At 36.5% G+C, this 9,926-nt stretch overlaps 1 protein-coding gene across 1 annotated transcript; it reads left to right on the top strand.

Annotated features, from left to right (window-relative positions):
* The first annotated feature begins 457 nt into the window (after positions 1-457).
* On the top strand, positions 458-7,665 carry LOC137653929 (uncharacterized). Its single transcript, XM_068387558.1, is given in 7 exon segments — positions 458-797; positions 1,144-1,510; positions 2,324-2,516; positions 2,859-2,981; positions 3,627-3,767; positions 3,963-7,273; positions 7,639-7,665. Coding segments are annotated over 7 exon segments (4,491 nt in total). The 5' UTR covers positions 458-468.
* Positions 7,666-9,926: the final 2,261 nt, after the last annotated feature.

The following is a 9,926-nucleotide window of genomic DNA, read 5'->3' as shown; positions in this document are numbered from 1 at the left end:
GACCTCAGAGACAAAGCATTGTTATTCTTACATCACAATCGAAAATTTAAATGATAACTCATAATAAGCGTCAGTGCCAACAAGTATCAGTAATGATATTTAAGCGTGTATCAAACAAATTAATCCTGTTTGGGCGTTATAGTGGAAAATTGTATCCTGTTGTCCGTGAGCTCATTTCAGCAAAACCGCAACATACCTCATTTAATTTTAAGGGGAAATGGTGTTGCTGAATTATGATGACCTTGTTCTTGTAATAACTGGATACGTCCATTATCTTGAGAATTCGTGTGGCTTTCTTTCTTATTCTAAAAAGGCTTTTCTATAAACTCAAAACCGATATAGAATATTTTCCCATCTGTTCTTGTAAGCATGAAGTCAAATTTCAAATACAATTAATCTTGGCCGAATTGCATACCCATTGAGAGTTCTCAATCCTTTTTATACTTTTCAGAGTGCAATGAAACCAAGATGAACAACATGAGGTGCGAGAGCTTTTGGCCAAACGGTTTCATGCTGATCATTTGGACGTTATGTTTCCTTGCCGTCAACAATGCCCAACAGGCTCAGGGAACAGATGTCCAGAAACCAGCAATATCCCCGTCTGAGCCTTCTGCGTGTACTCTTCGATGGAAGGAAGAAATGATATCTTGCAGGGGTATCAATCATACCCAACTTGTAGAAGAATTATCCAAAATCAAGCTGCAGCTTCATAATAAGAAACAGGTTGCTGAAGGGAGGAACCTGGAAAGTAGTGTTACAACAGAGAGCTCAGTTCTCGAAGAAGCAAAAAATGAGAGGTGATAGACATATTTCTTGACATTGCGTATAACTGAAATTTGTTAAATCTATTAGACAGTTATTTGCCTAAATTAGTGACTATATCATATTCACTTGAAGCCTTTATGTTTTGATATCGGTTTGATTACTGTTTTTGCTTTAATTTTGGTCACTGAATATATTTATGTTTTGGTATTAACATTAGAAGCCATATAACCTTTCTATAGATTCCATCAAATACTCATAATAATTCATAAAATGGATTCAAGTAAAAGAAATACTAACAAACAGATTTTGTTTGATTATAGTTTCATCTGCTTAGGTTTTTATCTTATCTCCTTTTCTCTCTTTGTTTATCTACAATAGTACGCCTGAGCAGAAGAACCCCAGTAACAGACCTGAGGTTCGGGAACTTAATATCTTCACCTGTGACATACCGAAGCTGACAGCTTCTAATCTCAATTCCCCGTCGGCGTTGGAAATCCTTAACGTCGTTAGCTCGGGCGTGAAAGAAGTACGCCCAGATGCCCTGAGCGACCATGCCCAGTCCCTAATGCGCCTAGTCCTCACCCATAACCATCTGAAGGCGTTGCCCGAAGCCATACGCAACCTGACGCGGCTGGAAGTGCTTGATCTGACCCACAATGACATCGATCATCTACCTGAAGGTTCTCTGCTTTTCAACCTTCATCGCCTCCGTCAGTTGCATCTCAGCCACAACAAGCTTGGTCAAGTAAGGAAGATTATTCCATGTCTATGCATGTGCATCAATTCACTGTTGTCCAACATAAAGATTCACGCACTAATTATTGCGCAATAGCGTAATCGTAAATTTGAAAAACACTAACAAAATTGCTAAACATTTCAAGACAGTGTCTTCACTTGATAACAGACCTTTGTCACTAAGTTAAGGAATGTAAAATGAAAACTGTTTCAAATAAGGAAAATATGAGTCAAATAAGCAAAATTATTTACAGAATTATTCACAATATACGGTAGGTACAAAACAAAAAATTAGGAAACGCTGGTGTTTGTTATGTTGTAGGAAAAGAGAAGTGGAAGGTGAATAAGATAGCTGTTTGATTTCTCAATATTTGTACCGATGAAAATAAAATTTAGCGTAAGTTATGAAGGCAAATATAGGACGGTAACATAGAACAATGTATCTTATGGATTATAGAGGAACAGAAACTATTGACAAATGTCTATATTTCGTTGTATATAATGCATGATGTTACGATAGTGGCAAGGCAGAAGTTAATTGTAGTGTCAAAGAGGGTGAGTTTTAATATCAATCCGGTATAATAACATACTGCACTATTAACATGTGAGAGAAAATGCCCAAATATAATGGAATATCCATAGGTATATTACCTAGGAGTAAGATACCTTACAAAATTCTCAAACCTTGTACTATCTTGTATTCTGAGGATAAAAACGAAAAGTTAAAAACATATTTTCTACCAATAAAGCGATTTTGTCCTTTCATGCTCATTCAATTGATGTCAGAATTTTTTTTATTTTCTATTTGGTAATCTTTTTCTAGATTCTTGGAGCTCAAGCACGACTTGGTCTTCAGTCTGCTGGTCTGAGTTTGACTGTTTTCAACCTGGAACCGCTAAGGGAGTCTCTGACCGATCTAACTCTCGCCAACAACGAATTAGCTGCCTTCCCCGAGCAGTTTTCGCGGCCTTTTACCAGACTTTCGAACCTCGACTTATCCTCGAATATCATCTCAGGTTAGATATGAAAATGTTGTGATTGTCCTGTATATAAGCCGCCTTTGGTGATGCATTAATAATTTTTTTATATTGTATAATTTGAATTCTGATTTGTGACTAAATTCCCACTTTCAATTAATGACACACTTTCAATTATTGGTGTACTTCAAACTTTTGACTGAATTATACAGCGTTTGTGATTATAATTAAGTAGTTAACCCCTGTCATCATTTAAAACGCAAAGCATAATAAAAGAAAGAGTATGCTAATGTTACTAATGCTTTGAATAATAATTCATTTTCTTATTTTCACTCTATACAAGTTTCTCTACTTCCTTATTTACATTTATTTGCTTTTCAGACATCCTTCCTGACGGATTTCGACAGATGCCTCACTTGCAGTATCTTGATCTGAGTGGCAATCACCTGAAAGAATTCAACCCTAAAGGCCTCTCTTCCTCCATACTTTCCCTCAACCTAAGAGGTATGCCATAATGGACGTGATTCGTTAAATATAAGAAAATCTTTGGGTATTTATCCTTCCATGGAATTTTTCCCTTGTTTTACTTAGGGACGTTTTATTATTTAGGAGATTTCTAAGCCTGGGTGTAAAATTTCAAGTTATGACTAGAAAAAAACACACATCTTAAAAGGGAAACAAACACAAGGACACCACCTAACTTAAGGTTCTCCACCTAACCTAACGTAGGAGCCGCTTCCTTACCTATTTACCTACCGTCCTTAGACTGCCGTATTTGCTATGTTTGCTTTTCAACCGCCTCCACTCCAGGCATGGTAACCCTAAATCATAATATTTCGTAAATTATAAAACTAGCTGCATATTATCGCATTTCAGGGCAAAATAAATAGCACTTTCCGCCATAAAGAAAATCGATTTAACAAGTAATAACAAAGTTTACACGTGTCCTAACGAACTACTTTCACCCATAATAATAATAATAATAATAATAATGATAATAATAATAATAATAATAATAATAATAATAATAATAATAATAATAATAATAATAATAATGTCAGTTGATTAGAAGAGGCAGGACCTCTCCTGATCGGGTAAACAGATGCACAAAGGGATAAATAAATGTTACACCTGTTCTTTATATAACAGGTAATCCTTGGAACTGTACCTGTGATTCAAAATGGATACTCAAGGGGGTGCAGACGAATGATTCAGGAGTGATGATGATTACACCGCCAGCATGCTCATCTCCTTTTTATCTCCGTCATCAAGAAATTACATCATTAAAAGGTTAGCTACTGAGTTAGTTTATTCTATTTAAAACGTCTTTTTTTAGACATTGAGTATGCATATAAATTCTATATGAAGGATGTAAAGAAATTTCATATTAGTGTATTGTTTATGATTTTTTTAAAGGATAAACGACCTCCAAAAATAAACCCTACTGCTACTTATAGAAATAAAATGTTCCTTCTTTAATTGCAGAAAGTGACATTTGTCCCACAAATGAGAACTCTTCCAACAGTGAAGTCGTATTTATTGGAGACGATGTTGACGGGACTTTGAAAATAGCCCTGAAATCTTTGCACCTTTTGAATGTTACTGTCCTCAATCATCAAGCTTTAATCGTTTCCTGGATAATTGACGCAGAATTCTATACATCTCAAAACCAGTCATCAAATCCGCTTTCTTGGGCAGTAACAATACATAAAACCAGAGATGACCCAAGATTTGCCAAGGTTACAAGAATGAAGCTGGAGAGATACAAGGAAGAACGACGTGACTGGAGGCCAAGTGAATCATCCTATACTGAACTTCTCCATGGCTTGGAATCAGACACGCAATACACACTGTGTCTTGTACCCATCCAAGATGACCACTTATTTACTAGACCAGACCAGTGTCAATATATTAAGACTCCAGACGAACCACAACACAGTACTACAGCACTGCCATTAACTACAACAACACCTTCTCCAACAGAAGTCCCACCAGCACCACTTTACATTTCTTCAGATGATTATGAAGTTCAGACGGAAAGAGTCATAATGATTAATGAAGCAAGGAGAGTTCTTATGTCATGGAATGTAACCATTCATAATCGAAATAGGTTGAACAGCCGTTCTAAGAGAGAAGCTCTCTTACTAAAGCCGCTTGGATGGAAAATAACTTATCGAAAATTTGCCGAGGAAAATGAAACAGAAATAGTGCTCGTGAGTCAGGGTGGTGAACCAATACAAAATTTCACTAATCACTACACAGTAGATAACTTAGATCCTGGAACTGGATACACCTTTTGTTTTAGGCCTCTTTCTAATAATGAAGTTAAAGCCTCTCTAACAGATGATAATGGAGAAATACATGGTCCAAAGATTTATCCACACTCGAATTTACTTCACAATCCCAAAGTTGTATCTTCTACTGTAAGAGGGTGGCACCAACAACAAAATCCTTTTAGTACTTCGGATAATAATTCAGTTGAAGGTGATGATACGGAAAACTTTTCCATGGAAGACTTTTTGGGGCCAGCATCATCATCTGAGCCCCCTTATTTCCCAGACTTCCCATCTAATATTCCACCTGTGCCTAGTGAAATACCAGAACGAATTCCGTCAAATATTCCTCCACTGCCGAATTTTCCAAATCCATCATCATTTGACCCAAGACCTCCACCTCCACCTCAGCAGCCATCCGGTGGAAATTTTGTTTATACGAGTACAGGTGAACGAATTTTTATTCCTTCATCCCCTGGGTCATCCCCATTCAACCTTCCATCCATTGTAGGGCCAAGCATTCCTTTTAACCCTACTCAGTCTCAGTCGTCCTCTTCAAGCGACCCTATCCTGGATATTCCCACTAAACCCCAACAACGATTTACGTATGATTTTGATGATAGTTCAGTAGAAACTACATCCAGACAAACTTTCATTTATGATTTTACAACTGAAGCCTCTACTACCACGACAAAGGAGCCTCAAAGGTTCACATACGTCACACGACGCAAGAGGTCAATCAATTCTGAATCTAAAGTAAGTTATGAAAAGAACGATGGTTCAGGCTTCGTTGAGTTATGTAAAGAAGTAGTTACTCTGGAGGAAAACAATATTATCACTCCTGTGGCAATAGCTAGCACTGTTTCAACTTCTTCTACAGTTATCATAGCTATTGTATTTTGCTGCTGTTGTCCAAGGATGTGCCGAAGAAAAAAGTCAGGTTGGCAAGGAAAATCTTTGCCCAATAAAAGAAAGATTAGCACTATTTCAAATCCTACACCTGTTAATGTTTATACACGCCAGAGTTCTGTTGTCAGTGGAACAACTATTGTTGATGATAGCAACAGTGATTTGAAGAGCATTCCTTCTCAGATATCTGCAAATGGAACAACTTTTATCGACGGAGACAATAATGGACATCAATTAATGAATGGACGTTCTGTATCTGTAACCTCTAGTTCTGGATATCTTACACCTCTGCCAGTGAGCAATGGCACAGTTCCTGATCCTGACCGTATATTTAGTGAGGCCAAATTATATTTACCAAGTCAAAAGGCATATCTCAACTCGGTAAAAGACCGTTTACTCCAACAGCACAAAAATTTGAAAATGGATTTTCACCCAGGGTATGATATTCCGCCAAATTCCTCCATAAAGTCTTTGTTAGGATATGACTATCCCCATCCTACTCCGGTTAACCCTATAGGATCCCATACAGATTCAGCTGCAAAACCTCCTGTTCCGGGAAAAGCACCAATCCCTTCTCCATCTAGCAGTGACTCTAATTATAATGCTTCAGTAAGTGATCCCAGGGAAGTCGAACCACTGAGGCCTGAGGTTAATTTGAATATCCCTTTTAACCACAATAAAAGTTCAGATTCAAGTAAAAAATTCAATTTAGCTAGAGACCCTGATGCAAATATAAGCCATGAATATAATTACATTAATCCTGATGATGTAAATACCAAACCTAGGACCTACGTCAAGAACGCTCCAGGCAGAACGAGGCATCGTAAGTTTGGATCACCAGTGCGCTTACCAGATGAGCGAGTAGGAATACCTGCAGAGAACAGTAAAGATTTGAAAAGACATTCTCATGGCGTCGTACCTTTACAGACTCCTTCCCATTTGAGTCGTTCTGTTCCCGATTTAGCATCAGCTGTAGGAAATCAAAACACTGATAACCTATCTTTGCCACAACCGGCAGATATGACAGCGGCTGCACGACTTAACTTGCTCATAGAAAATCAAAGGAAAGAGGAGGAAAATGGCATTTTGTCTCTACCAACAATTCATCATGAAGACCCCTCCTCAAGAGGCCAAGCCTCTTCAGCTTCAGCAGAGCACTTGAATGAAATTGGTGGATATGTTAATTTCCCGTCTACCCAGAACAGTAAAGACCTTAGACAGGGGAAAGATAAAGACCATTATCATACTTGGTCTAGTTCCCGCCCCAACACCCCTCGCTCTCGTCCAAGCTTAGGGGAAGTTGTCCTTACAGGAGGAACGCTTATCGAAGTTCCAGATGGTTATGTTATTCCCAAACCCCCAAAGCCTACAAGATCAGTAAGGCTTTTGGTACCAGGAGAGGATAAGCCTATCATATTAGATAGAAATGAAATAAGGTCCGGTAAATCATCGATGGATTACAATTCCCCACCAACCTCACCTAAGGTGATTAAAGCTGTCTCTCCTCTACCACCAATAATTACTTCATCCAGGAGAGATGAAGAGAAAAGCCAAATCACTCATCTAATGACTCCAGAGATGGACCAAAACAGAATTGTTATAAGCACAGGTTAGGCAGTTTACATTCGGATACTATTATGGCAATAGAAGTATCCCTGTAAGAGTATTATGTAAATATTGTATATCCTTTAACCATTGCACTGATAATTGTTTATAGAATGTTCACAACACCATCACAAATTATTCTATAATAATAGAGTGAAGGTAGAAAAATACATGAATTATATAGAGGCCTTTATCATGTGCTAAGAATGTCTTTAAAGACAAACTTATTTTACTATTAACTGTAAATATCTCAGATAAAATATTGTGTAAATAAAAAGATATAATTATTCATAGTTACTCTAGATGATTACTGGTTGTGCATAAGAATAATCCATATGATATAACATAATGTACATTTTTCTCTTTGTAAATAGTTAGATTCTTTAAGATATTTGTGTTAGCAGACCTCATGGAAAGATTTAGGGGATGAACCGTAGTGGCCAGTATAATCGGACTGGATTTGAAATTTGCATCGGCTGACAAAAGAAAATAAGAGCTGCTAATCGCATTAGCATCCCCTTAGCATGTGTATGTTGCAAAAATATTTATCACCCACAAATGCCAGTGATATTGTAAAATATATTTCGATATTCTTTTTTCAGGATTTTATAGTTCATAATGAATATTTAGCTTCAATGAAAGAAAAAGAATGGAAAGGGACGCATAAAATACAGGTTGTCATATATTCTAAAAGATTTCATATATGGCTAAAATAGGTAGGAAGAAAATCAGTAAAGAAATGTAAAAATGGTGGTTTTCATATGCCCTATGTTCTGTAGAAAAGCAGTGCTTGTTCACAGTATATGGGTGTAGAATATCATAATTTTGTTTATCTCCTAAAGTATAAATAAGGCTCGTGAATGCATATGAAAAATCCGTGAAAGAAGCTATTCACCCTGGAAAATTATTTTCTAAAGGCATTGAATTAGAAATTTTTAGCATCCAGTGTCCTCATTCATAATGAATGCGTTGCAAAAGCATATCTCTTCGGCCAGTACTTTTAGAAAGGTTTAGTGATAATTAAGTATGTTTTTTATTTTGTCTTATAAGCTAAGTGCCATTTCCTGTCAATATCATAAGACAAGTTTGTATTGAATGGTGACCCACATGAAGTTCTCGATAGGCTGAACTGTTGTGACTGGAATATATCCTGCATTCAAAAGAGTAGCGGGCAATAGAAAAGTTTAATGTGCACCAAATGTTTACAAGTTGTTAGTAAGAAAATATTCTTAATTTTACGGCACTTGCCTGAATAAGAACATTGACCATTAAAGGTTTTAAGTAATATACCATGGATGCAAAACTGGGGTCTCTTAGATTATTTTGATGGGATTTCATGTTTTACTAATGTAAATAGCAATGAAGATAATCAACTGGGCCATATGATGTTCTTTTCATGAGAGAAGATTCACACTCTTTTTATCTTTCTCTGAACAAACATTTGATTATCTCTAAATCTTATTTTATAAGATTTCTTATTTATTTGCCTGCAATCGTGCCATTTCAACCCTTCATCAACAAACTAACATGACAGACCTTTCTTGTGGAACTAGAAATTCTTGGCATCTGTATATACAGATACACATGTAAAAGTTTACAGATAAATATGTCAAGGCTCCAAGTATTATTCTCTCACAATAACCCTGTATCATATGTACATTATCGATTTCGAAGTAATAATCAAACATTGTCGTAAGTACCTTCCCATGTGACTCAGCTGTAAGGCTCCTAAACATGGATTCTGAACATTCATTGTTGTTTCATTGTCCTTTAGTCCATTTGATTACTTTTATTCCTTCTACGCAGATCCAAAAATATCTATGTAGTTTCGATTTACATTTTTCTTATTACCTATTCCTTGAATAGATTCAAAGGGATAATAGTGTAATTAAGAATATATGAAAACTTTCGTATAACTAGTATTAATTTTTGTCCTTTAAAAGCTTGCCCTCTAATTTTTACTTTTAAATTGTTATCTATTCATTTGTTCTATGTCGAACTCCCTTATTATTTAGGGAAACAGGAAGCATCGCCTCCACATAAAATGATTAAGGTATAGTTGAACGGTTAATGGCTGTTCAGTATGATAGACCTTAGCCAAAGTTGTTTATCCAAACCAAATATCATTTAGTCCAATATCCGAATTACCCTCACAATGGGTACAACAGAGAATTTAGTTGGCACTTTTTCCTTTCAATTCACTAGAAAGACCAATAAAATGATCCATTGTAAACTGAAGAACATTTATTTATACGGGTAAAAGTGTCATTCTTCAAAATCAGGGTGATGTTTAACTACTCTGGACATCCAGCCCGGGTACGGTCTGTCTCTCTCTCTCTCTCTCTCTCTCTCTCTCTCTCTCTCTCTCTCTCTCTCTCTCTCTCTCTCTCTCTCTCTCTCTCTCTTTCTCTCAGCTGACATAAATCCATGCATGTAGAATGAAGGTACCCTTGTCCGAACTTCAGGAAGGTCCTTAACATCCTTAGGATCCAAATTTGCTGTATCTACCCACCCTTATGCATTGCTGTCAAATTTGACGGTATAGAAATAAGGAAAGAATACATTAAATAAGAAAATATGATTGAAATCTACATCATCATGTCATTAAATGGCGATCAAACAGAAATTCATTAAGCAAGACATTATAAAAACCAAATTTAGG

This window comes from Palaemon carinicauda, chromosome 15 (assembly GCF_036898095.1).
Source record: "Palaemon carinicauda isolate YSFRI2023 chromosome 15, ASM3689809v2, whole genome shotgun sequence".
Classification (NCBI taxonomy): Eukaryota; Metazoa; Arthropoda; class Malacostraca; order Decapoda; family Palaemonidae; genus Palaemon; species Palaemon carinicauda.
Note: the sequence above shows the minus strand (reverse complement) of the source record. Positions and strands in the feature narration are given on the sequence as shown.